Genomic DNA, 25955 nt, shown 5'->3' with positions numbered 1-25955 from the left:
GGTTGTATATTCGGATCTGGTCTTCGGTGCTTATCATATTGTTCCTTCTGTCGTTGTTGTGCTTGACTCATTTCGTATCATAATGTTTCGTGCAGTTTCCCCATATCGGTTTTGTCTGGTATTACATCATTAATCGTATGATATGTGCTCTGACTTTGTGGATGTTGTCTGTAATTTGCGAAGAAGGGTGTCGTGCCGATTGTTTCTTGCTTTCCATTGTTGTATGCGAATTCGGCCATAGATAGCAGCTTGTACCAACCATCTTGTTGATAATTGACGTAAGCCCTTAAATATTGTTCGAGTATCACATTTACCCGTTCCGTTTGTCCATCCGTTTGTGAGTGAAACACTGTGCTCATTCTGTTTTGTATTCCCATTTCTCCGCTTACTTTCTTCCATAGTCCTGATGTGAATAGTGTCCCTCGATCAGTAATGATATTCTTTGTGAGGCTGTGGAGTCGAAAGACCTCTCTGAAGAGTGTTTGCATAAAATTCCTCGTATTGATATCTTTTCTAACCGGAATGAAATGACTCATTTTGGTCAGACGATCCACCACGACCAGGATGCTATCGCAATTTTCCGATGCCGGTAGGTCCGTGATGAAATCCATAGTAATTGTTTCCCATGGTTGTTCGGGAACTTTGTTTGATTTTAGTAATCCATATGGTGCGTGTTTAGCCGTTTTTGTCCTTTGGCATATATCGCAGTTTTTGACATATCGTTTGACATCTTTGCGCAGTCCTGGCCAATAGAATGACCTTGTGATGAATTCCATGGCTTTAGCTGTTCCTCCGTGTCCTGCCATTCGGATATCATGGTGTTGTCGTATGATGTCTGTCCTTATCCCCTCTTCTTCCAGGATCCATTGTTTTCCGTCGTACCATATATTTCCATCCTTCCATTGGCATAAACCCAGAGCAATTCCTTTCATCTCCTTTTTCCCTTCCTCCAAGACTTCTCTTATTGTCTGAATTGTTCTGTCTTTCTCGTTTGCATTCTCAATTCTTCTTTCCTCCGTTGATGTAAATTGGATAACCTCCATTACCTCGAAGTAGGTTTTTGGTAATAGTGTTCGTATTTTCTGTTTGATTCTTTTGTCTTCTTTTGTTCGTGGTTTGTCGTGTGCAATCCTTATGAGAGCATCTGGCTTTCCACTCTCTTTGCCTGGTCGGTATTCGATTTTGAAGTTGTATTTGCTGAGGTGTTCTATCCATCTTATCTGGCGGTGGTTCAGTTCTTTTGTAGTCATGAACGGGACCAGATTCTTGTGGTCGGTTAGAACTCGGACTGGATAGTCTTTGTTCAAGACGTATCTCCTCCATTCTTTTAATGCTTGAACTATTGCTAATAGTTCTTTGTTTGCAACATCGTAGTTGCACTCTGCGGAGGTCATTGTCTTGGATCGGTAAGATACTGGCCTCCATTTTCCATCGTCACATTGTTGCAATAGCATGCCTGAGCATACATATTTTGAGGAGTCCGTTTCGATTATTGTTCTTCGGTTTGGGTCGAAATGAACCAGTATGGGTGCTGATGTTAGATGCGTCCATATTGCATCATATGCTTTTTGTTCTGTTTCTCCCTATTCCCATTTCTTGTCTTTCTTTGTTAGGTTGTTGAGTGGTTTTGCAAGCCTGCTAAATCCCTCTATGAATCTGCGATAAAAGTTGCAGAATCCCATAAAGCATTGAACATCTGTCTTGTTGTTCGGTTTGGCCCAATTCCATATAGCTGCTGTTTTGACAGGGTCAACCTTGACCCCACTTCAATTGATGATAAATCTGAGGTATTCTGTTTCTTCCTTATGGAATTCGCATTTTGTTGGTTTGATCTTCATTTCTGATCCTTGTTTTGCGGTCATGATATTGCTGATATCCTTTTGGTGTTGTTGTATATTTTCCAAGTATATGAGTACATCATCCAAGTATACGATGCAACATGTGTCAAGGTACTTATTAAGTACTTTGTTGATCCATCTCTGGAATGAAGCCGGTACGTTGGTTAGCCCGAAGGGCATAACCAAGTATTTGAACATTCCGTATCTTGAGGCGAATGTAGTCTTCCATTCCTCTCCTACCTTGATGCGTATATTGTGGTATGCATCCTTGATGTCGAGTTTAGTGAAGTATTTTGCTGACCGCAGTCTGTCCAGTGCTTCTCCAATCAAGGGTAGTGGATATCGGTCTTTCTTAGTAACCGAATTGAGGGCTCTGTAGTCTACGCAGAGTCTCATTTTTCCGTCTTTCTTTTTAACAAATAGTATTGGGGATCCTCCTGACGCAAAAGAGTCCCTAATCCATCCTCGCTTTAAGTTTTACTCGATGTACTTCCTAAGTTCTTCCAGCTCTGCTTCTCCTAGTGGGTATAACTTCTTGTAGGGAATCTCTTTTGTCTTTCCTGTTTTTTCATCTTTGTCCAGCTGAATTTCGTGATCAATTCCTGGTCTTCGAAGTGGTAGCTCCGTAGCTTCCTCTTCTTGGAATAGATTCGTGAATTGGCGATATTCTTTTGGAACCAATTCTTTCTATCCCTTTTTGCTTTGGTATTTCTTGTCTTGGATTGCTAGCTCTGTGCTGATGTTGATTTTTACTAGAACTGCTTTTTCGTCTTCGTATGTCCATTTGAGAATTCCTATTGTATCTCCTCTTCGATAGTACCGTCCAAAGGCCTGTGCTGTGATCTCTTTGATCTCAATTCTTTTTGTTGTATTGAGCTGGTTTTGGTCCGTACTTCCAAATCCTTTGCTTCCTCTTGTAGTTTCTTCTAGTTGATCTACTTCATGCAAATCTTCTTTGTTGATTTTTTCAATTATCAACTGTGCGATTCGATCACCTTTCTAGACTTAGTAGTCCTCTTGAGCTAGGTTGGCCAGGATCACTTTGATTTCACCTGTATAGTCAACGTCAATCACCCCTGCCATGGTCATGAGCCGATGTTTGACCGCTAGACCACTGCGGGGTGCTATTCGTCCATAGGTGCCTTCTGGAAGTCCAATGGCTATTCCCGTCGCTATCATTACCTGCCCATTGGCAGGTATCTCGATTCCTTCGTTGGCATATTGGTCGTGTCCTGCTGCCCCTTTGGAACCCTTGGTAGGCACTCTTGCCCCTTGGCCCAACCTTTATATCCGAACTCTTTTATCTTGCTGCATCTCAGCGAACTTTGCATGCAAAGTTTCTTCTTCCGCTTCTTGTATCGGTGTTGAGTAGACCACAGGTGCACTGTTGAGACATCGTGTCGCACATAGTTCACTTGTAAAGGTCATCTTGTTCTCGTTCCAATCGATTGTCAGATTATGCTTTCGTAACCATGACATCCCTAGGACTATCTCATGGTTTTTTATATCTGCAACTTGAAAGGTTACCGTTTCCCTATAGCTGTCAATGTCTATAGGTACTGTTGCTATATGGGTTATAAGACCCATAGCGCTTGGATTTCCATCCGCTAAGTAGACTTATCTCGCTTTCTTCGCTTGTTTGGTATGGAGGCGGTATTTGTCGCATATTTCGTTGTCGATAAAGTCTTTAGTAGCCCCAGAGTCGAGCATTGCATATATTGTTATTTCTTTGTTTTCTTCGTTGTATATCTTCGTTTTGATCATCACGTGATCTCCATCTTCTTCTCCTCTTTGTGTGTATAGTGCCGTGTCGTAGTTCGCTAACTTGATAGGTTTTCCAGGTCCACATCTTGGGTATCCCAGACCACCATTTACTGGGGACCTTCGTCGTTTTCCGCGGTGAATCCTCTGCTATCATTTCGCGGATGTTGCTCCTTTTTTAATTTTGGAAACGATTATTTCCAGCAGCTCTGTTTCCTTGGTATCCGTTGTCGGGTCGGCTTCTGCATTCTCATATCTGATGTCCTGCTTTTCCACACCTCAGGCAGAGTTTCCCATTCATTCTTCTGGCGTATTCTTCCTTAGACAGGTTCACAGCAGGTCTTGCTCTTGATTTGTCTAACTCCATTGGCTTGCCTGGCGGCAATGCTCAACTCTCTCCTCGAGTTGCTTGTGGTTTGAAGGTCCCGTCCACATTCCTGGATGATTGGACCACCCTGTGAGCTATAGTGTTTTTCGAGTTGCTTCGAACCATGTTTAATTTGCTTTCTTTATCGATTGCCCATCTTGCAAATCATTCGGCTGTTATATAGCGCAGGTCGGAGATTCCCCATGCCTCTCGAAGTCTCTTACTGCAGTTTTGCAGGAAGATGATGTAGAGAGTAGCATCATCAAACTCAGCCTCGTATTCCAATAGTCGGCATTCATTCCAGTATGCCGAGAATGTTTGTTTTCCTTATTGGAGTTTTTCTAACTTTCGTCTTGCTGTTTCTTTGGTGTTGGGATTTCCGAATTGTTCGAAGAGTATCGCCTTGAACTCTTCGTATGTGACCCATTCCCTCTGCTTCCTTCCATCTTGGAAAGGCATGATCCATTGTCCCGCAAGTCCCCTGAGTAGAGATTCCACGTATGGAATCTTGATCTCATCATGGTAATCTCCATATCCCTTGATGGCAAAATATCCTTCACATTGCGCTAAGAATATTTGTAGCTTGTCTTCAGCTCCTTCGTATGTGTCAGGCTCCTTTGCTTTCGATTTTTGGATATTTCCTTGCCCTGTATTTCGTGTGGCTGTGAGAAATGCCTGAAACTGATTTTCAGTCATTCTAAGTATACTAGTTCCTGGTGCCGGAGCGGCTGGGACCGGTGGCCCAGGTACTGCGGATCCCAACATTCTCTCGGGTCGTGGAGTTCCTGCAGGAGAGCTATCGACTAGTGATCCTTTCTCTGGGGTTACTGGGCTTACTGCTCTCAAGGGTTCTGCTGAGACGTGATCTAAGGTGTCGCTGAATCCTCCTAGGTTAAGGTTTTGATTGTCGATGTCGATATCTCCTTCCCTGTCTGGATTGAAGGATGCCATCTTGTATTATTTGATGTCGCCCTTAGGTGACGCTTTGTAATGTAATGATCCCTCTCTGGATAGTTAGTTCTTGGCGACGGGGAACGATACTTCTCTGTCTGTCTTCTTCTTTCTTTATCTTACGATAGCCCTAGGCCTCTGCCTACGTCACCGATAGTATAAGACTTTTATCCTCTATCAGGAACATCTATCGTAAGCTTTCTCTAACTCATCTTTGTGAAGGACTTTTCTTGGCATAACAATAACAGTGCAATAAAGATAAAGATCGTAAAGATGTTTTATATTCATTAAAGTAATAAGTAGGAAAAGTACTTAGAACAAAGCGTGAAGAACCTATCTTCCTCGGCCACCTCGGCCTCCTTATATAGTATTCTTCCCGCCCCTAGTCATGTGACCTAAAGTGGTCACATGTGCAAAACCAAATCATAACAAACTAGTCATATGACCAAAGTGATCACATGCTCAAAATCCATAACCTCATAACGAGGTTATGTGTAAAACTCATAAACCAATCATAACACAATAAACAAGTCATATGACTTATCTGAGTCATATGCACGAAACCCATGACCTCATAATGAGGTCATGTGTAAAACATAAATCATATGCGCAAGGCTTACCCGCAAGGCACACTCGCAAGGTATATTCGCCAAGCGCACGTCCCATGACTCATACTTGAGCCATGTGCAAAAGCATCACAAATCCCACACATAACAAATCATATAACTGTAACGATCCCTTTTTAGATAGTTAGTTCTTGGCGACGGGGAACAATACTTATCTATTCTGTCTCCTTCTTTCTTTATCTTATGATAGCTCTAGGCCGCTACCTACGTTACCGATAGTACAAGACCTTTGTCTTCTATCGGAAACGCCTATCGTAAGCTTTCTCTAACTCGTCTTCATGACGAGCTCTTCTTGTCGTAATGATATTGTTGCAATAAAGATAAAGATCGTAAAGGTGTTTTATATTCATTAAAGTAATAAGTAGGAAAAGTACTTAGAATAAAGCATGAAGAACCTATCTTCCTCGGCCGCATTGGCCTCCTTATATAGTGTTCTTCCCGCCTTTAGTCATGTGACCTAAAGTGATCACATGTGCGAAACTAAATCATAACAAACTAGTCATATGACTAAAGTGATCACATGCTCAAAACCAATGACCTCATAGCGAGGTCATGTGCGAAACTCATAAGCCAATCATAACGCAATAAACAAGTCATATGACTCGACTGAGTCATATGCACGAAACCCATGACATCATAATGAGTTCATGTGCGAAACATAAATCATATGCGCAAGGCTTACCCGTAAGGCACACTCATCAGGCACATGTCCCATGACTCATACTTGAGCCATGTGCGAAAGCATCACAAATCCCACACATAACTAATCATATAACCCGAATAGGTCATATGCGTGAAACGATAACATACCTGTAGCTCATAACCATGTATCACGTGAAAACCCTTTCCTCGCTAAGCCACGTTCGTGACATTAACCCAAATGGGTCATATATGTAAAACAATAACATACCTGTGACTCATAACCATGTGTCACGTGAAAACCTTTTTCATGCCAAGTCACGTTCGTGACAGAAGGTCTCCTCCCATATATCTCATGAACAGGACCCAGTTGAATAGACAGCAGCAACGTATACGGTGCTATTCTGACACTTTAAATTCTGTAGTATTATAGTCACAGGATGCAACTAAGATTGATATATATGATGATATGTGGACCCTGTAAGAGGGCTAGAGGGAGGTGTTGGAGACCAGGGATTCCAATTCTGAGTAAGGTTACCCTACTTAGAGTAATTTCTGGGTATCGGATCTCGGTATTCCTAACAACAGGAGCTATATTTTGCCAAAAGTAATTCAGTAAGGATTAGATGAAAAGTGCAAGAACAAGCCCGGTACTCATAGGAGGGTGAAAGGTGTCGTGCAATGAGGTATTAGTTGATCACAGTTGTGTCTAACAGCCAATAAAAAATAGAAGGCCAGTTTCGAAGACACTTCAATTGCATGAGGTAGTAGCTTATATACTGATCATCCATACTCACTTTGTATTGATTGTAATCATTTATGATAACTGGGATAGAAACCTTTACTCAGTCAAGAGATCCAAATACTGGGCGTATAGCAGAACTATCACTGATGCTAAGGTGAGGCTTTTTACGTTTAGTGGTGATACGATCTTTCAGATTATGAATGGTTGATCAAAAATGAACAGCACTATTATCTTACTATTGCACATCTAGAACCTTACCACTTGGGCAAGCAGGACCTCCAGTAACTTCATTTCAAGGTATGTTGGGGCGACTATTATAAATGTAAGAGGAGAAAGCCTTCTGGTTCACCCAGGCTATATTACAGCTACCTAACCCAACCTCTCATAACTTTTCCAGCAGTTAAGGGGAAATAATTATCCATGTATATATGAAATGTAGACCAGAAGTAGCATATGACAAAGATGTTGCTAGTTGAAATACAGCAGAGCCAGTAGGGATTAAACCCTCATAGAGAACCAGCTCAGCAAATGACTCCGAGTGTGATACAAAAATCCAACCGTATATATAACCCACATCACACAATACAAAAACCTTATAACCTTCTAGAATAGGTTTACTAGGCATACAATATATGTGCAGACTGTAGCTACTGAAACATATCATCATCTCATCCACAGTAAGATTAGAAGATGGGAGATAGTATTGTTCGCACCAATTGTGGATAAGACTATTTAATGGCTCTAATTTATAGTGCCCTTGTGACTGAGAAAGTGTCTCCCCATGATCAGATATGTGGAGGTAGCGTTTAATCTGGCTGAACCGCTTGAGTGTCATTGCCCAGAGGATTGAATCTCTCTGTATATTGCTCCAAAAACCTAGGCTCCCCATGCCCTTCCTAGCCCCTATATAGATTAAGAGGGCTAGAAAGACTCTTATCTCCTTTCCTCCCACTGGCCTCCATTTTCGTTGGATTGCTGCTTTTCAAGGTTGAGCCGTACACTGGCAACTAGCTTCTTTCTCAGCCGTATATGTGTTTGTTCCCACCACAAGCAGATCAACAGCCTGCTTATCCCAGAATAGCTCAAAGATTTGAACTATTGAGATATTCGGACTCTCCCAGGGTAGTAGTTGCCTCCCCCTCATAGTCTATGTGAGTGCCAAGTGGGATATAAGGAGAGTTGACAATAACTTCCTTTCCCTTCAGGTTCCCAGCTGCCACTGCTGGTGCGGAAGGCTTGCTAGCCTGCTTTCTTGGCTTTCTGGGGTTTGCTCATTCATCTGCCTTCTTTGGATAATGGGATTTGACAGAACAGGAACTAAGAGGCACTCATACTCATCTTGAGGTAGGCATCGTGAATGTTGCTTAAGGTCTGAAGTGAGAGTTGAGGTTGTGGTGTAACCACATTGTTTCACTCTTTCTGGAAAGGCGCTGTCCCTACTCAGAATAGCGTTGCTGGAACCATTTTTGACGGTTTCAGACCGCCCAAGGGATACTGAAGCCTAACTTCCGCACCCACATATCGACATGGATCGGTATTCGAGCACCGGTATATAGACAGGCAGCCTTATTATAAACCTGCAGTCACCAAAAGTGCCAAAGGTACAAGTAAATACCCGTGCCGAAGTGAAAACGAAAAAAGATGAGTTCTCGGAGTCACTTGCTCGTGACCTCCCTATCAAGCCACCCCACACTCATGCCCAAGCCTAACCGTGACGACATAAGACCGATCGACAGTCAGAAGTAGGTAAGCAAAAACAAAACCCGTAAATCATTGTCTCTTATCACGCAATCCAATGATCTCAGGGGTCAAAGTTTGGCGCCAAGATGGGCCCGTTCGTTGCCCATGGCAATTGTTCATCCACACCCCGCCAGGGCACCGCCTCGCTCATTGACAACACGTCTACTCGCCCGTGGATCTCCATCATACGAAGTTAACGGTTAGCTAGCGAGTCACAATAAAAGTTCGATTTTCTTTTTCCCTCCCTCCTCTCTTTTACTCCCTTCATGAGCGACATGATAGCTTTCTACACATCAGAAAATTACAATGTCCGATGACCAAGAGAATAATAGCGAGTTGCTAGTTCACTCTTCGGCAGCTACGTCGAGGGTGGATGACGAGCGGTATCAGGCGCAGGCGCAGGCTTGTTTGAATTTTCGACCAGTGAGGAGGAGGGTGTTAGGAAGCGTTTTGGTTGGAGGGGAGGAGGAAAGGGATCGTGATAGAGTGGAGGATGGGAGTTCGCGGGGGAAGAGGGCCCGGTTGATGGAAGATGACAGGGTTGAGAGGGGTCCCGCACGGAGCCCGGAGGTGCTTAGGGCACCGGTTAGGAGGGGAATGAGGCCGGAGACGGGGATAGAGATGGAAACGTTAAGGGGTCTCGCTCAGTGTATTATCCTCCTCCGAGTTTTCCGAATGAATTGCAATTAGGGCTTGGTCTGATGGCTTGTGTCTGATAGCCCTGCCGATTACGCCCGGAGAAGTCACGGGAAGAGCTAGTTTGCCGATGATTGAGGTTGCTACTCCGGTGATGGTTATGTCTGCTCCCTCAGCGAAATACAGAACTAGCTTTGAGCTGAGGGAGTCTTTCTTTTCGGCCTATGTGCCTACCCCGCCGCCACCATCGCTACCGGAGCATAAGGAGGACCCGATCGAGGACGAGACTAGCTATGGCTCCTCATGTTTTGACTCTTGGGATTCAATTCCAAACACCATTCCTGATTCTCAGGAGGCCGTACCTCAGCTTCCAAGTTCACCATTTAGCGAGGAGGAATTAGATGTAATTTCGCAGACCATTTTTCCTGAGGCCGACGTAACTTCAGATGAAGAGCTGGAAGATTTGCCACCACCTTCATCCCCGCCAGTCATAGAAGAATTAGAGATCATCCCACAGACGATTGCTCCTGCAATTGACCCTTCTCAGGAAGAAAAGGATCATGCGCCATCCTCCTCTTCTGAGAAATGTATTTCCCCCGCAATATCCAGCGTCTCATTCACTTATAATCAAAAGACATGCAGCGCGGGCCGGCCATCACCGATACCACCGCCTGCGCCCGGCTCACCGACTGCCTCGGACTCGGCAACTGAATCTTTACCCTTGGAAGAACCAGCTCCTGTCGCGCGATCCAGACAGCCACAATGGCCCATCCCGGCACTCGTGGAAGGGCCCTACTACTTCTTCCCCCCGGTGCCCGAAACGTCATCCAACCCCCCCACCGTATCAAAAAACCTGCGAAAAATTTGGAACGTCGGCCAGGTGCGTGCACACTACCAAAAGCAGAAGCTCTCGCAGAGTAGGGAAATACGTGAGCTAGAAAGGGGGTGTTGGAGGATGGACATGAGCGGGTGGACAAAATCCGAGGATAAGATACACTTTTGGAACGCACTGAAGGACCACGTTACTTCTGGCCGCTTCGGCTGGGTTAGCGTATTTCTAGACGAGGAGAAGACCGGAAACGTTATTAAGGTGTATTGTTTTGGAGGGTGTGCTCAACATGTGTGTTTTCCTCCCCTTCTCTGCTCCTACTCTTCTCCTCGGAGAGGTTGACTGATGCGAGAATCCTGCTGTTCTAACACTGTATTTGCTGTGCTCCCGTTTGTTTGTGTTTGTTTGTAGGTTTGGGCAGCGCTGCATATATTGAGCGATAGAAAAACCGCGGGCATCGTTTGGCTAGACGCAGCCGATAAGGAAGTTCTCAAGTTCTGAGTCGAAATGTCGTCACTTCCCTCCTCCCCCCCCCACACAGGCGGCACTTTTGAAGCATTTCACGGATTGGCACAGAGCCCATCTTTCACGAGCTATTCTGCACTCGAGATTCGAGGAATCAAAAGGGAGTGGGAGAAGGAAAGAAGAAGGAACAGCCGTGACCGTGCCATCGCATGATATGATAGGACACGATAGGATACCCCGCAAACCCACATTTATCGTCAAAGTACGAGTAATCGTCTCTCCCTCCATTCCTTGTTCCAAGACCGATGACTCGATCCGGATACACGTCCAATAGCTGACTTGTTCGGTGTTTATAAAAGGTTTACCCAGAATTGAGGTGTTTGCTTTTTTATTTTTTATTTTTAACCTTATCAACTCAAACACACAAACGCATAAACACGAGAAGTCATGCTGCTCGCACAGACAGTGTTTTTCTCCATTGTGCTCGACGGCATGCAAATAGTGCTTCACGAGACGGTATCGTGGTATACGTCGAACATCTCATGCTCGTAATCCCTCCTTTTTCTTTCTTTTCTACCTCTCCTTCCTTATTGCTTCGCAAAATCCTTGTCACGTCCTGTACGAGTACCACACTGTACAAAACAATACCATCCATTTATCCACAATACCAGTAAGGCCACCGTGTTTGTGCATGCATGCAGTACACACCCATATACCGGTACACCTGTGACAGAAACCCCCTCTCCCCCAAGCTAAAACCGCAATCTGCAATCCAGCGCCCCCCCCTCCTCTTCCCCCCAGCACCCACAGACAACGCGATCCACTTCACACAAAATCACTCGAAGTCTCACACCACAGCACAACCCCGCAGCACTCACCAGAAAACAGGCCCGTGCCATGTAACCCCGCCAACCACCAGCACAGCAACCGCAAGCAGGCCACGACCAACCATACTCGTAAACACCTCACCGCGAAACAAGACAAAAAAAAATATCATACCAAAAAAATCTACTCATATTCGAGTGATTATGTATGATCAATACTTTTTTTTTTTTCCCACCCAGCGAGCCATAACACGTGTCGGCGCACAGCGCTTGATAGGTTCAAGCCTCACGAGCTGTGCGATAAAGTATCATACTGGGGCGGAGGGGAGGGGAGGGGGGCTGAAGTCGACCCGGCCGGCCAAGCAATGATACGATATCGTATTGGCCAATGATGTCGTCGGGGTCGGGGAAAGATAACCTGTATGCATCGTGTCGTGGCAGTTGGGTTAGGTTTTTTTTTCTTTTCTTTTTCTTTTCTTCTTCTCGCTCGTTCACTCTGTTCCCCCTACTAGGCGGTGAAGAAAGGAAGGAAGGAAGGAACGTGCTTATCTCACCTCCTGTTTTCGAAAAAAAAAAAAAAAAAAACTTCCTCACCCCAACCCGGACGCGTTGATGATATTCCTTTCCTTTCCTTTCCTTCCTTCCTTAATTCATTTCAGCCATTTACCATAATCATACCATAAACAATCAGCTCACAATCGCTCACTCGCAGCCTAATTCGCTAGTTGAGCCAAGACCCCCCTTGCCAAGTTCTATATGAGGGATACCGGCCGGTTATGGGCGGCGGTCTGGACTGCTCGAGTACTCGTACGGTAAAAGTCGTCAGTAGCCGTACGCCACATGAGTGAGTCCTGATCATTCATTCATTGATTCGTTTATTCTGACTCGCCGCGAGTTATTCCGTCCCATCCATCAATACATCAATCCCGGAAACTTGAGGTTGGAACACACACACGACAAAACTGTTTGGGCTCGGAAGGGTGCATTTCATTTCTGGATGCGGCATTTGATTCGCGGGGGGGTTAGATTGACTTAACACGTACCGTATGCGCTTGCTTGCTTGCCTGCTTGCTGGAGTGGAGGGTGGGTGGCTGGGGCGGTTGGTTGGCTGGTGTGGGGAAGTTGATTCGGCGGAGTTTTGAGAAGTTGTTGACTGGGGATTTCGTGCTTGGTGGGTGGGTGTGGTGGGTGAGCCGGGAGAGGAGGGGGGTGATGGTGGTGGCGGTTTGGGAGTTCCAAAGAGGGAGGGAGGGAGGATTTACAATCTTGGTGATTGGAGGATCATACGAGGTGCTTTTGTCCGCGGTGGTGGTGTCGCTGCCTAGACGGATGCTCGTAGGTAGATAGCCAGCAATAGCTAAGCTAAGCTAAGCTAAGCTAAGCTAAGTCAAAGCCGCGCAGCCCTCGTGAGCAAGTGGGCAAGATCGCTCAGTCATTTCATTCATTTCCACACGAGCCTAGCCTTCGTCGTGACTATCTATAATATCAATCTCTACCACACGTGCCACCATACTCACACTATCGTCAAACATATCCCAAAGAGGACCACCAGCTTAATGTGAGACCGTACCCGTATCGATACCCCCCCCTCCTCCTCCTCCTCATCCTCATCCAACAGCGGAAGCGCTCCCCCCAGCCTTATCACCGCCTATACCAGAAAAAAGAAAGGCAAAACATCAGGATCCCCCTCCTCCCAAAGTAACTTTTGGATCCGACGCCCCGGAATAAGGCCGAAATATTTGCCCTTGTAGCGCCTATGCTTGCTAGCTCGGCCGATCTATTAACTGATATTATGACTACTTTCGACCAATCTTTTTGTTTTTTTTCTCATCTTATCCCACACATTATGCGAATCAGGCCTATCATATCTACTCTTTCCATAGTACCCCATCAGCAAGATCACGCTCGTTTTTTGGAACCCAATTCGGAAATCGTAAATTTGGTTTGTTTGCTAATATCATACCTATCACGGAGAGCCTATTCACCTAAGCAATTTCCTCCATGCGAACCCATCCCCAGGCCACTCGAAGGCTCCGCTCAGAGCCTAACAACCTACCGGGTGACATCTCATGATCGGCTTATGTAATACACCCAGGACCAGACCAATTGACCAATCTCATCTCCGCCCCAACAAGCTTTTTTGGGTTTTATTTTATTTTATTTTTCCCAGTAATGGCCGCTCAGGAACACCCGTGGGATAAACCGCCTTGCATAGAACGAAAAAAAATAAAAAAATTCCCCTTCCCACCCCCACAAATCCCGCCTGTTGAAATACCCAGCGGGGTGGTCAGCAAATCATATTGATTCCCGCCGGTTGAGAAGGAAAAAAAGCCCTGCACACAGGAATACCTTCGCGACAGTTGCATGAGTTGGTACGAGTTTAAAAAAATGTAAGATGGTATCCATCCAATGATTCGCGGATTGAAAGTTTCCGTCATAATCAATGCCAGCAGAGGAGGGAAACAAACAAGAAGCAAAGAAAAAATATGACGTTCGGAAAAAACAAATTTCCCGTTACTAAAAATCCATCCAGTTACCCCCTTTTTTATCATTATTATTCTTTTAGTTCGACCGGGGTTTTTCCATTCGCTCCCTGGCCTGCTTTTGCTCCTGCGCTTCCGCCACCGCCCGGCTAAAAACAGTAGGTTTGCTGGCCGGCTGCTCGTGGCCGGTATCACACCGTTACCGGCGCTTCAAAGACGGTACGGTGCGGTACGGATAGTGACCTCCCAGGAAAAACACTCAGTGGATAATATCTCCCCCCCCGCAAGAATGTCGTATCTATTGCGAAAAAGTTTGAGGGAATTTGATGAAATAAGACAAATAAAAAGCCTGGAGGCTAGCCGAGTATGCGAGTCTATTTAACGAAGGCCGGTTAATATCATACTTGAATGTTAAGAGAAAAAAAAAAAAAAAAAAAAAAAACGGAGAGAACTGGCTGCAACTACCGTACCCGTACCGTAGTGCAGCCGCGATCTGGTCGCCTAAAGGATCTGGCAGGAAGATCCAATATTTCGGCGAGTGTTTTTTTCTTTTTTTCTCGCAAGACTGGTGGAGCCTGTTAGTTTTCATATGGTTTAGCGTCATGTCTGTCCATTTTCGAAATGGAGGAGAGACCTTTCGAAATGGACTGAGGTTTCTGAAGGCGGAATGTGCTACAGAGACCGTAATTTTTACGAGACAGAGGAACGCACCTCAAACGAAACGCTTTGTTTTCTCTCTCTCTCCTCCGTTGGTTCAAGCCGTAGAATATTCCCCGAACCGATTGCCGGCACGGTATGGCGCTCGTACAGTTTCGGAAATGAGCAACCTGCCAACCATGATGAGAAAAAACGATATGAATATCGCCAAAGGAAATGACGGGTGTAAACGGCAGGTAACGTGGTAACGTGATCAGTTCTCGATCGGGAGGAAAAAGAGAAGCAAATACGAGGGTGGAATCGAAATTTCAGTTGTCATGCACAGCCATGAGGTGTTGGACAGATCTGGGTTCGAATGCAGAGTATGATATTATGTTAGAAAAAAAGGATCAAACCATGCTTCAAACATCAAGCGCAGAAAATATCAAGGAAGTTGAGAAGTTGGAATGTCCTCACCGGAACCCTGTGAGAGAGCGATGAGGGAAAAGAAGGGGGGGGAAAGCGTCGGACCATACCCAACTTGTCATGGTCAAGCATTGAGGGGGCGCTTTTCCACAAAACTCATGGTATCATAATATTATTATCGTGAAGAAAATAAACGCCCTGGGGGATACCTACATACGTAAGTACGAGTATCGCCGTCCGCCCATGTTGTAAATATGAAAACTGACCGGCTACCCAGTCTACCCACGACAAAATAATTTTAAAAGAATAATAAAAAAAAAAAAAAAACCAACAAAAAAGATCCATCATCTGCAACGAACAACCCGGCTTTCATTCCCCTTGCAACATACTGTACGAGTAGGTACTCGAGCGCCGTATTGTAACGAGGCCAGACCAGTTTACACCCCCTAACCATTCTCGTGACAGATATGATCAATTTTCCGGACCCTTAGACATCCACGGCAGCAGGAACTGAAGGAACATATTGTAGCCAGAAGGAAAGGAGAAAAGAGAGGGAAAGTGGTCACGTTTTCCCCTTTCCATCTCCACAATCCATAAGGGGGAATGCTAAAAAAGGTCCCACCATGATACTGTATTGTAAGCAAGCAATCAAACGGCTGAACATCGAATGAAGCCCCGTCCGTGCGTAATTGGAGTAGAGAAACAAAGTTGGCGTGCAGATCGGTTATCGAATGTTGTGCATGAAAATGGGAAAAGTCAGACCCCCAAATCCTTATTTCGGCTGAACGAGGCGTCTCTCGGGATCCGGGATTTTCCTTTTTGGATGATCCTTTTTCCTCCATCATCTGTGGTTCGCTCTACCCTAGACAATTAAAAATAAAGAAAAGAGGGAGCGAATGGGGGGTTCCGGCCAGGGGCACTCGAGTACCGTATGTGGAGAGGCGGAAAAAGGACTTGGGGAAGTTGTACGAGTATTGCAGCACGTGGGCTGCGCACCGCGATACGCGTTTGTAAAAAAAAGTCCGGCCGCGCGCTTCGCGGGGGCCTCTGCTCTGTTTCTCCGAAGCTCTTTTTGTGTCGGAAGTTTCTGCTTCTGCCATGGGAAGTTTTTCTCTTTCCTCTCCCTCTTTCGAAACTCCTTCGAAACAACTAGACACCGAACAGTATTCGTACTTTCTCTCCTTCTCCTCGGTGGGAGGTTATGGGGTTAATTTGGTACAAGTCGAAACTTAGTGTAGCAGAATTTTAAAATAATTATAATTCCTATTCCTTTTGCGGTTTTCCTCTTCTCGTCAGTACAGTACGAGTACTCGAGTGCTGTATCGCAGCTGAAAAATCAACTATAGAAACCTAAGAAACGACGTGATAGGTGATTGGTGCTTTGCTCTTAAAGAGCTATTCTTGATTTCCCCAACGGTCGACAGCAAGCGAAATGATTACGAAAGAGGTCGTCGTGCTAAGCTAAAATAGAAAACATTTTTCTATTCCACATCCGACAAGAATGTTTATTGGATGAATTAACGAGATCGCATGAACAAGAAAAAGTGTGGGGTGGGTATCAATCAAAAGTTGGGAAAGGGAGGGAGAGAGAGGAAGGAAAACCTGATTACTCGAGTACTTCCAATAAATTGACTTGGCGTACCTTCGCGCTCTGTTCGCCTCCTCCCTCTTCGGACAGATGAATGACAACGACAGGGATTCTCCGAGAGTCGGACCTCCGATGCGCGAAATGAAGCAATGAAGATCTGTTGAGATGAGATGAGATGAGCTTCGAAACACTTGTACAAGGGCGGTTGAGAAGAGAGATGTGATGTGTAATGGATGGATGAAAAAAGGTCTCAGCAAAGTTTGAAATTTTTTTTTGACATTTTTTTTTCTTCCCGTTCGTCTGGGAAAGAAAAATGAAAAAAAAAAAAAAAAACCCTGCGTTTGTCTCATCCACTCCACTTTTTCGTTATTACTCGTACTGTAACCCGTGCTCAACCGTTTTCTTTTTTTCGTCTCATAAGGAAACCACTGAACCCAGCCAGCTAAGTTGGAGTCCGCGTGAGCAGTCCGGTTTTGTTTCGTCGGTGCTCAAGAAGAAAAAAGAAAAAATGGAAAGGACAGTGGTGATAATGATAATAAGAGTGATAATAATAATGGTAATAATAATAATAAAATTGCTGTTGTTTGAACAGAAAAAAGTGGTAATAAAAGTGCAAACAATTGTTATTTCCGTCTGTGCTTGGGTGTATATCAGTTTCTGAGAAAAACGTCGAAGACCACCCTAACCCTGCTCTCTGGGATTGCCGTCTTTTCTTTCCTCTTTTCCTCTTTTCCTCTTTCTTTTTTTTTTTTCCAAACATTTTGGTAAAACGTGCTCTCCTGCTTCCACGTATGGTGAGCCTCACCCCGTACCACACGGCTTGCGTCCATTAAAGCCTCGTACTGTACTCGTACATTACGGTCATAGAGTCCACCAGGGCACGCTCGTTATTGTCCTGGCTGGCTCCGCAGCAGCATGTCAGTCTGTTCTCTTGAGTAAAATGCAGTACTGGTAGGGTCTTGTCGGGGCTTAAGAGTACCGGCAGGATGCGGAAACTGAGGGAAACGGGAAACGGGGGAAAGGAATGAAAAGAAAAAGAAAAGGGAGAAGATTGAATTCGCCGGCGGAATCCCGGGTACAGTACTCGTACCGGTAACTCCTCTCTCTAGTTTTTTTCCTTCTTTTTTTTTTTCTTTCCCCCCTCAATTGTTGTTTTCCCGTGGTGCAGCGTGACGAGGCGCGGAGAAAATTGAGAGGGGAAGCTTTTAATATTATATCGATTCTATCGGGATACCCATCTGTTGTTCATTCCGCAAGACGAGGAGGTTACTGTATTCGCTGTCTGCCAGCGAATGCATATCCCATACCTTCTGGAACAAAACATACCCGCATTGCCTATAGAGTACTCGTACAACAACCGGATCAAGCAGAAATAGACTTGCACGAGTACCGTACGGTACTAGTACTGATTGCCCATGGGATGGAGGCCACCTCGCAAGTGAAGAAAAGGAAAAGAAAAGAAAAAAGAGGTGATGACGGGTGATGCGGAATGGTAGTATTAGATCATTGAAGTGTCTACCATAACCTTGTCGAGATAGTGATCGATGGAAAATTTTTCCTCTCGTTACAAGAGACCAGTGCTACATACAGTATTCCCATCATCACTGATGCGAGGGAGCTGCAATGCTATCATACTTCATGCGCGTGTGGTTGTGGAACGAGACGAAGGGGGATGATATGCTGGCCAATCGGATTGGCCCACGAAGCAATTCGTACCCAGCCACCCCATGCTGTGTGGGTGCTTAGTAACGAGCCAGGACACATCACAGGCATCACAGGTATCACAGGTTCGGGAAAGGTTCTTTTTCTTTTTTCTTTTCGCTTTTTTCTCGCGATTGAGGAACAGAACAGAGCAGACTCAGCAGAGTACCACCGTAGTACGGTACGGTACTCGCATCATCTGCCTCGGCAGTATTGCGATATTTTTTCTGCAGAAGAGGGGTTCGTCGCAGACCGGACACGGAGACGAAAAAAGTGAAAAACAAACGAACGAAAGAGGTGAGGAGGAAGGAGGCAGAGGAATACCGGTACCGGTACGAGCACAGTACCGTGTCGGCGCCGAGACAACAAGAGTGACTAAGGTAATTGACTGAGGAATACCGTACCTGTAGACGGGCACTTGTGTCGTGGGAAAGAGTGACCCTCGTGCCTTGTGTTGTGTGCGATGCTATTGCCGAGGGACTACCGCGTCAGATTAGAGGCGATGATGGATCGGGGGTGCTCTCAAAAGTTCTATGATATCTCACCTTCCTCCCCTCCCTCCCTTTCCCCTTCCGATCTGATTGTGCCTGCCAGCAAGTCTCTTCTCGCCAATCATCCTGCCAACTCATCCGTCTATGTACCAAATTTATCCATTGAAATTTACTACCAGCCTCATATATAAAAAGAAAGGTTCAACAACTCAAAGATCCTTTACAAGTGAGTGTTTCCCTCGCGGTCACGGCACAGCAGCAATGATTGTCTAAAGTACTCGTACTGCCCATCCCAAAACACCCATTTTTGGGGCTCCCAGCGCGTCGGTCGTTCGGGCCAATAAGATCGCCGATCGACCCACCACCACCAATGGCCCCCCCGGTCTGCTCGAGCAGAGGGAGAACTCGGGAACTGGAAGGGAAGGGAAGAGGAAGGGGAACATCCCTCCCCCTCATATCTCAGTTACGGCTATTGTTCTGGCTCGCCTTCTCATTCGATTTGTTTGATTGCCCTGTCCTGCGTCCGGCCCGTAGGGCTGGGAAGCGGTGTGCTGCTGGAGGGGAATGCTCCTGACTTTCACTGGCTAATGTCGAGGCAGCTGACTTTTCTGTTACCGAAACCCGTACTTTCTTAACCTCTTGTTTTCTCCCCCCCTTACGAGCAAGGTTGGGGGGCATTGCGGTCGAGGGTGGCTTTTCATGTTTATTTAAGGATTTAAAGATACGGTACTCGAGCACAGTATTGTGTCTCACTGCACAGCTTCAGTAGGAGTAACCTTTTAAGCATTTTCTATCTATTTGTCGCCGTCCCTCACTTTCCTCTTTCGGGGGACCAAAATTTTTTATTTTAAAAAAGTAATAATTTAACCTAGGTTACGACCTCATTGAAGCATCGCACTGGTCCAGGCCAAGAGGCGGTTTCCTGTGCCTGGCTCTCTTTTTAGCGTTGTGTCGTGCTGTGTGCTCCGCTTGAGTATCGTACTGGTACTCGAGTAGAGTACTCGTACAAGCACAGTACCGGTACTGTCTGTGTGAATGTGCTCCTGCGGTAGACCGCTACTGCGCCTTTGGGCTGCCTGCGGACTTCAGCAGGCGTGAGATGGAAATTTGGAATTGGTCCAGCGGTTCCGTCATCGAGCAGGGGAAAGAGGCGAATACAGGCAGAGCCATATATAGGCTAGACCATGCCGGCCGACAGCGAAGGCGGGAGTAGTTTTCATATCTACCGGTACCCGAGTACTCGTACGTAGATGCTGTTCGAAGGAGTACCGGTACGTACTACCGTAGCACTTGTGCTCTGCCTGTGCTGCATATTGCACCAGGCACAAATCCATTTCGGGGGTGGCCTGTAGAGCACAGTACTTGTACGTCGCATGCAAGAGGGCAGTGTTATGGTGGGCTTGCCACAACCGCAGGCGTATGATACGTGACAGCTAAAAAGGGAGAGAGAAAAAGGAAAGTGATAGGAAAAGGAAAAGAAAGAAAAAAAGAAGTGAAGGAGAAAAGCGTGAGAGAGTGTGTGTTACGGGGAGAGAGAGAAGGGAGGAGTACGAGACAAAGAGGCCTTTCACTCCGAGATATTGAAATTCGGAAAATGGGGTATCATAGGAATAGTGAAAATAATAAGAAATGGGGAAAGCTATCAACACCCCCTCTGAGGGCGAGGCTCCAGTGCAACTGGGGGAGGAAAGCAGTAAGCAAGTCGGCGGAGTGCTGTTAGCACGCGTTGGCGTGTGGTTCTTTCTTTTACTTGTGTCTGTTATCCACTGCCCATCAGTCCGCTGCGCTACATTTGCCAGCGCATCCCCCAATCAACCTTCTGCATGCCCTCTGCCGCAGGGAGCCTTAGAGTTGCTAACCATCATTAGATCCAAGAAAATCCTGGGTCATACCTAAATACTTCCATCGTCATATCATAACCAGCATTTGCCCAATAACCGCCAGCCTGAACTGGAAAGGGGCCAGGGAGAAAAGAGGGAGAGGGAGAGAGCCACCAGAAGGGAATAACGGAGGAGGGGTACCTTTGGCCATCGCGACCCCCCAAACTCTGCCAAAACTGGCTGTACTCTATGTACAGTCTACTATAATACACACATACACTTACCTGCACACAATACAATATCGTACATACGTGCAATACACCTTGATTGCACTTTGCACTACATACTTGTACACATCCTACTCTCTCACTGGGCATTTGTCCTTTTGCCTTCATACTCCCCCCCCCCAACCGACACACCCCCCGACTTGAAACGGACGGAGAAACATTGAGCGAAGAGTTGGAGAGGAGAAAATTTGAAACGCTCGAGCTTTGGTATCACATCACTGTCCTGTCACGACTCTTCGGCTTTTATTCGCTTGATGTCCAGTGGATTTGTCCCATTCTGAGCTCGCGAGCAATTGGTTCAACCCCGTCGTCATCAGCCTCTTTTTTAGTGAAGAGTAACATTTTTTTCCCTCTCTTAATTGTATGTAACGACTCCCGCCATAGTCTCCCGACCCCCATCCTTTCCTTCCCCGCCGTCTTTCTCTCTCTCTCAACTTGTACTGACACTTAACACATCATCTGCAGTTGAGTCTGCTGCCCAACCCCATCCCCTCACGCACACAGCTCTGCACCCCCATTGAAAAAAAAAAAAAAAAAAAAAGAAGGCTACAGTACATACAGTACTGTACTGTCGTTACTACAACGCCAGCGCCCCACCACCCACCACCTCCCACCACCATCTCCGTCGAAAGCTCCCCCTCAAACAATTTTTTGGACAACGCACCCAAGTCGGACACGTGCTTTGCTCAAAGGCGAAATAATTCTCAAACCTTAGAAAAATAGAAATAAAAATTCCTTGAGTATTCAAAAAACGAAAGGTTTGCTGCGTGGAATTTGAGACATTGCACACGGCAGTTCTGGTCCCAATACTGCTACTTACTAGCAACACATCCTCGTCATTGCCCTTTCCGACTGACAGTCTACGAATCGAGGAGGGAAGGAGGAATCCCCCTCTTCAGCTGTCAAATAGTCTAAGGGTCCCGGGCTACCCATACCCACTTACCCTTCCTCCGTTACTACACCCCAACTCACTTCACCCACCCACCACTACCGTACTCACTTGCTTTCCTGACATCCCTCCGCAGGAACTCTGGAAAACGGGTGTTCCAAGCGTTGTTATTACTCTCCCCACTCCTTGTTCCTGTAACACTTTCTGTGAGTTGGGCCTACCAACCAGTTACGCTGCGCCAGCTAGCCCGCTGAGCCCCACCACACGTTTGTCTTTCTTTTGCTCTGCTGGTATCCTCCTAAGATTGCCCACCCCTCCCAACTTTGACAGTCGACAACCTGTCAGTTAAGCTATCAACTTGCTGCCTACTACAGCTTATAGTCCTGGCTGCCTCTTCCCGCACGGTTGCGTTCCTGACAGATCCTCCGAATTTACCCCATCCAGTCATTGCTCTTGGAACCCGCTCTGGTGTCTTTCAGATAATATTCGGCATCGCGTTCGTCGCGTCTTGACGTTTGTTACGGATTCACGCCTTTCACGAGAGACACGCATAGAATCACGGCTTCTCCCCCCACCACCATCCAATACTTGATCACCCCGCCAGCCCCTTCGCTCCCGGTGAATCAAATATCAACTCTTCAATCCTGGCGGCGGCTCACAAGGGACACTCCTACTCTCCCAAAGTTCCTCGCCATCCTCTACACCCTTTAGATCGATCTTCTAACGAGATGGCTTTTGCTCCGAGATACCCGCAACCCCATTCTACACACCATGTTCATGGTACTGCTGGGTCATATTCACCCCAGCAGAATCCCGGAGGTGGGGTCAGCGGAGGATCTCCCCATATCCCCAATGCCTCGATGCATCAACCAGGGAATCAACACTCCCCACAGATGCCCACCACAAGCCATCAATATTACACACCATATATGACTACCGCTATACCCCAGCCTGGTCCATTCTTTATGCAATCTTCGGATAACGGTTTACCACTTAGTGGTCAGAAGTCGATAGCTTCCCCGCGGATGAACACAGGGCCAACAAAGGTAAAGAGAGAAGGAACACAGAATAGGTCGCCCCAAATGGCTTCTTCAACCACAAACCAGGTTGGTTCAGGTCAACAAGTTATACAACCTCCGAATCAGCAGGTTTCTCAACAGACAATGCAAAATGTAGCCCAATTGTCTCAGCGAAGGATGAGCCAACAGCAGGGTCCGACAGGCAGCCCTTCGTTGCAGCATGCCCAGCCAGTCAACAGCACAAGAACATCCGCGCCCCCACAACCTCCCGCAACCCAGCAAACGGCTCCACCACCACCTCCTCAATCACAACCCCCGCCTTCGCAACCCGTCCAACAACCACCAATGCACCCCCCCGTTCAACCCCATCAGCAGTCTCCCGACCTGGGACCACCTGAGGAATCCCCCCTCTATGTAAATGCCAAGCAGTTCCACCGAATATTAAAGAGAAGAGTAGCTCGGCAAAAGTTGGAGGAGGCCCTTAGACTAACGTCGAAGCAGCGAAAGCCCTACCTTCATGAGTCACGACACAATCATGCCATGAGGCGACCGAGAGGGCCGGGAGGAAGGTTTTTGACGGCAGAAGAGGTAGCGGATATGGAGAAGAAGCAGAGGGAACAGAGTGGTAATGGTGCTGGGGATAGTAATGGTGGGAACAACGGGCAACCAGCCGCCGTGACGAAGAATAAGGAGGCGGATAAGGCCAATGCCACCCGAACACCCAACAGGATGCCACCGAATGCAGCGCATCCCCACAGTGGAGGAGGAAGCAGTGCTCCGACAAGTGGGTCAATGAAGAGGAAAGCTGGACAGGCGGGGTTGCCGTCTAGTAGCCCGGTGAAGAAGGCTAAATCTTCAAACCCACGGTCTCACATACCCAACATAAACAGCGAGAGTGACGATGAGGAGTTGGGTGAGGAGGATGATTAGGATTCGTTCGTGCTTTCACCTGCAGGGGAATGCTGGATGGAAGGACGTAGGGGGGAATAACCCGGAGGCAAGAATGTGCTCACGGAACTCATAGACGCCACGATAATTTGAATACTTGCGGAAACCTACAAACCCTTTACCAAGAACGCCGAAAATACTCCGCTGATCCTGCGAAACTGACAGTTGTCCCCCCTCATCTGCTCATCTGCTCACCCGTTTTCCCACCCATCTCGCGACCTACCTGGCTCCTCTCATCACCCCATGACGACGACTACGACGACATGAGAAATGATTAGGGCAAAAGCTTTTCCCGTTATGATTACCACCTCTTTTGTTCATCCCTTTTGCATTGCGTTTGAACTGTTTTTGAGCATGCACTGTTTTTGATTCTTTGAGTCGCTTTGAATGTATCCATGGATACCACTACTGGCTTGGGTTCCTGGTTCAGAATCGTTTTACTACTATTTCTAATTTCCCATGTCTTCGTTTCCTTCGGTTACCTATCCATCTTGTTCACTTCAATGCCCTTTTCTCATTCTCACACCTCACATCATCCCCCTCTCTACCCCCTGGGCCCTTTCCCCGAAACATTAAAACCGATTTCCCAGAAAACCCTCCTCACTCGAAAGCGTGGAAAGCACTACGACTACAATTAGCTGTTCCGATAACAAAGTTTCCTTTTGCGCATGAATTCTCTATCCCGGAGGAGATTCGCTGCTCTGATAGGATGGGTTTCGTTTATTTCTCTGATACCAAACGATGAGATTGGGGAAAGGAAAAAAAAAACACGAAAAAAACCACACGAAAAAAAAAAGCAACTATTTCTTTTTTGCGGGTTATTTTCTTGCCTTTTTCGCCTTTTCTTTTCGGAATTGGTTCGATTCACTTGAAATGGAGGTGTCGGGGGGGGGGGTGCGGGGCGGCGGCAATTTTGAGCGGGAACACAGGAGTTTGCTTTTTTTATTTATTTTCCCTCTCATATTACGGCCAGGGATTCTTTTTCCATTTTTTTCCATTTTTTTTCCATACTTCCTTTCGGTCTCTTTCATTCATGGTTACTTCAATAGCTGCATTGGGAAGGTTCAACTTATATACACATTCGCTTTTTCATCTTTGTCATACAATTTGGCCTGTTTTTTTTATAGCTCTTCTCTATATAATCATCTTACCCGTTTTTCTGTTTGTTTCTTCTAGCGATTCTTGCGAGTTCCATTTCTTTCCGGGCATTATATCGATCACAAAAAACAAAGAATTGGCGAGCGCGAGCGATCTGGTGTTTTTTTTTTTTTTTTTTTTTAATTTATTTTTTTGTTTCATTCGCATTATAGTCTACCCATTTATCTACCGTGTTGTCTGTTTTATGCGTTCCATTTTTCATTTTTTTTACTTTGCGTCCACCTGATCTTACCTTACCTACCTTACCCACCTCCTAGTATTATTATTATGGGAAGAAAAAAAAATACCTTTCTTTGTACGAGTATATATATATATTACTTAGTTACCTGTATGGCTGTTTGATACTGTAACTATTTATCATATCGGCCATATCAGATTTTCGGGTCTGCGGTATATGATGTTCAGGAATTATCCCCCTTTTTCCTTTTTTTCGTATCATAGTTGAAAACTGGGTATCATATTCAGATTGAGAAGGGGCACTTTTGGGTTACCGTCTTGTTTGTTGTACGTTGGACTGGGGAACACTTTCGTTTACCCATCGCCCAGTCATGTGTTTTTCCCTTCCTTCCTTCAGATATCATCATAGCACCTCCGGATGTTGACTCCAAGAAATTTAATGATAAGAGCCGATGTCTAACCTCTCTCATACCTTCTTGGCAGTGCGGTAGGAATAAACAACGGTCCCTTTTTACCAGTGCCAATCAATCAATTACCCAACCAACCAACTAATCAATAGCCATTGAACAAGAGCTTGCACCGGGGCAAAGCACAGACAAGACGAAACGCCGTGTGGCACAGCGCAGCACAGCATACAGAGTACGAGTAGAGTAGAGTACCTTGGCCCCTCCTGTGCCGTGCTCACTCACTCACTCACTCACTCACTCACTCAACCTTCACCACCCGGCGTCATTGCAGTCGCGCATCTACCAGTGAACCGCTTTTCTATACATGTATGTACCGCACTGTACAGTACAGTACAGTTACTATACTATGCTATACACAAGTATATGTGCGCATGCATGTCTAACGGTGCTACAGGTATAGTACTGCGCAGTATATATCATGTCATATCGCATCACTATGATACA

General features: G+C 46.1%; 3 protein-coding genes; all 3 read left to right on the top strand.

Annotated features, from left to right (window-relative positions):
* Positions 1–8873: 8873 nt before the first annotated feature.
* On the top strand, positions 8874–11246 carry GSTUM_00001627001 (uncharacterized protein). XM_002835726.2 has 4 exons: positions 8874–9316; positions 9387–10427; positions 10544–10871; positions 10957–11246. Exons 1-3 carry the CDS (start codon positions 8974–8976, stop codon positions 10573–10575), a joined length of 1416 nt encoding a protein of 471 aa, XP_002835772.1. The 5' UTR covers positions 8874–8973; the 3' UTR covers positions 10576–10871; positions 10957–11246.
* A 7472-nt stretch (positions 11247–18718) lies between these two features.
* Positions 18719–19543, top strand: GSTUM_00001626001 (uncharacterized protein; the record flags this gene model as incomplete). XM_002835725.2 has 1 exon in its annotated part: positions 18719–19543. One exon carries the CDS (start codon positions 18719–18721, stop codon positions 18935–18937), a length of 219 nt encoding a protein of 72 aa, XP_002835771.1. The 3' UTR covers positions 18938–19543.
* A 2624-nt stretch (positions 19544–22167) lies between these two features.
* GSTUM_00001625001 (uncharacterized protein) lies at positions 22168–23691 on the top strand (the record flags this gene model as incomplete). XM_002835724.2 has 1 exon in its annotated part: positions 22168–23691. Exon 1 carries the CDS (start codon positions 22471–22473, stop codon positions 23689–23691), a length of 1221 nt encoding a protein of 406 aa, XP_002835770.1. The 5' UTR covers positions 22168–22470.
* Between the last annotated feature and the right edge of the window lie 2264 nt (positions 23692–25955).

This window comes from Tuber melanosporum (genome assembly GCF_000151645.1).
Source record: "Tuber melanosporum whole genome shotgun sequence assembly, scaffold_113, strain Mel28".
Lineage (NCBI taxonomy): Eukaryota > Fungi > Ascomycota > Pezizomycetes > Pezizales > Tuberaceae > Tuber > Tuber melanosporum.
This window is presented reverse-complemented; position numbering and strand designations above follow the sequence as displayed.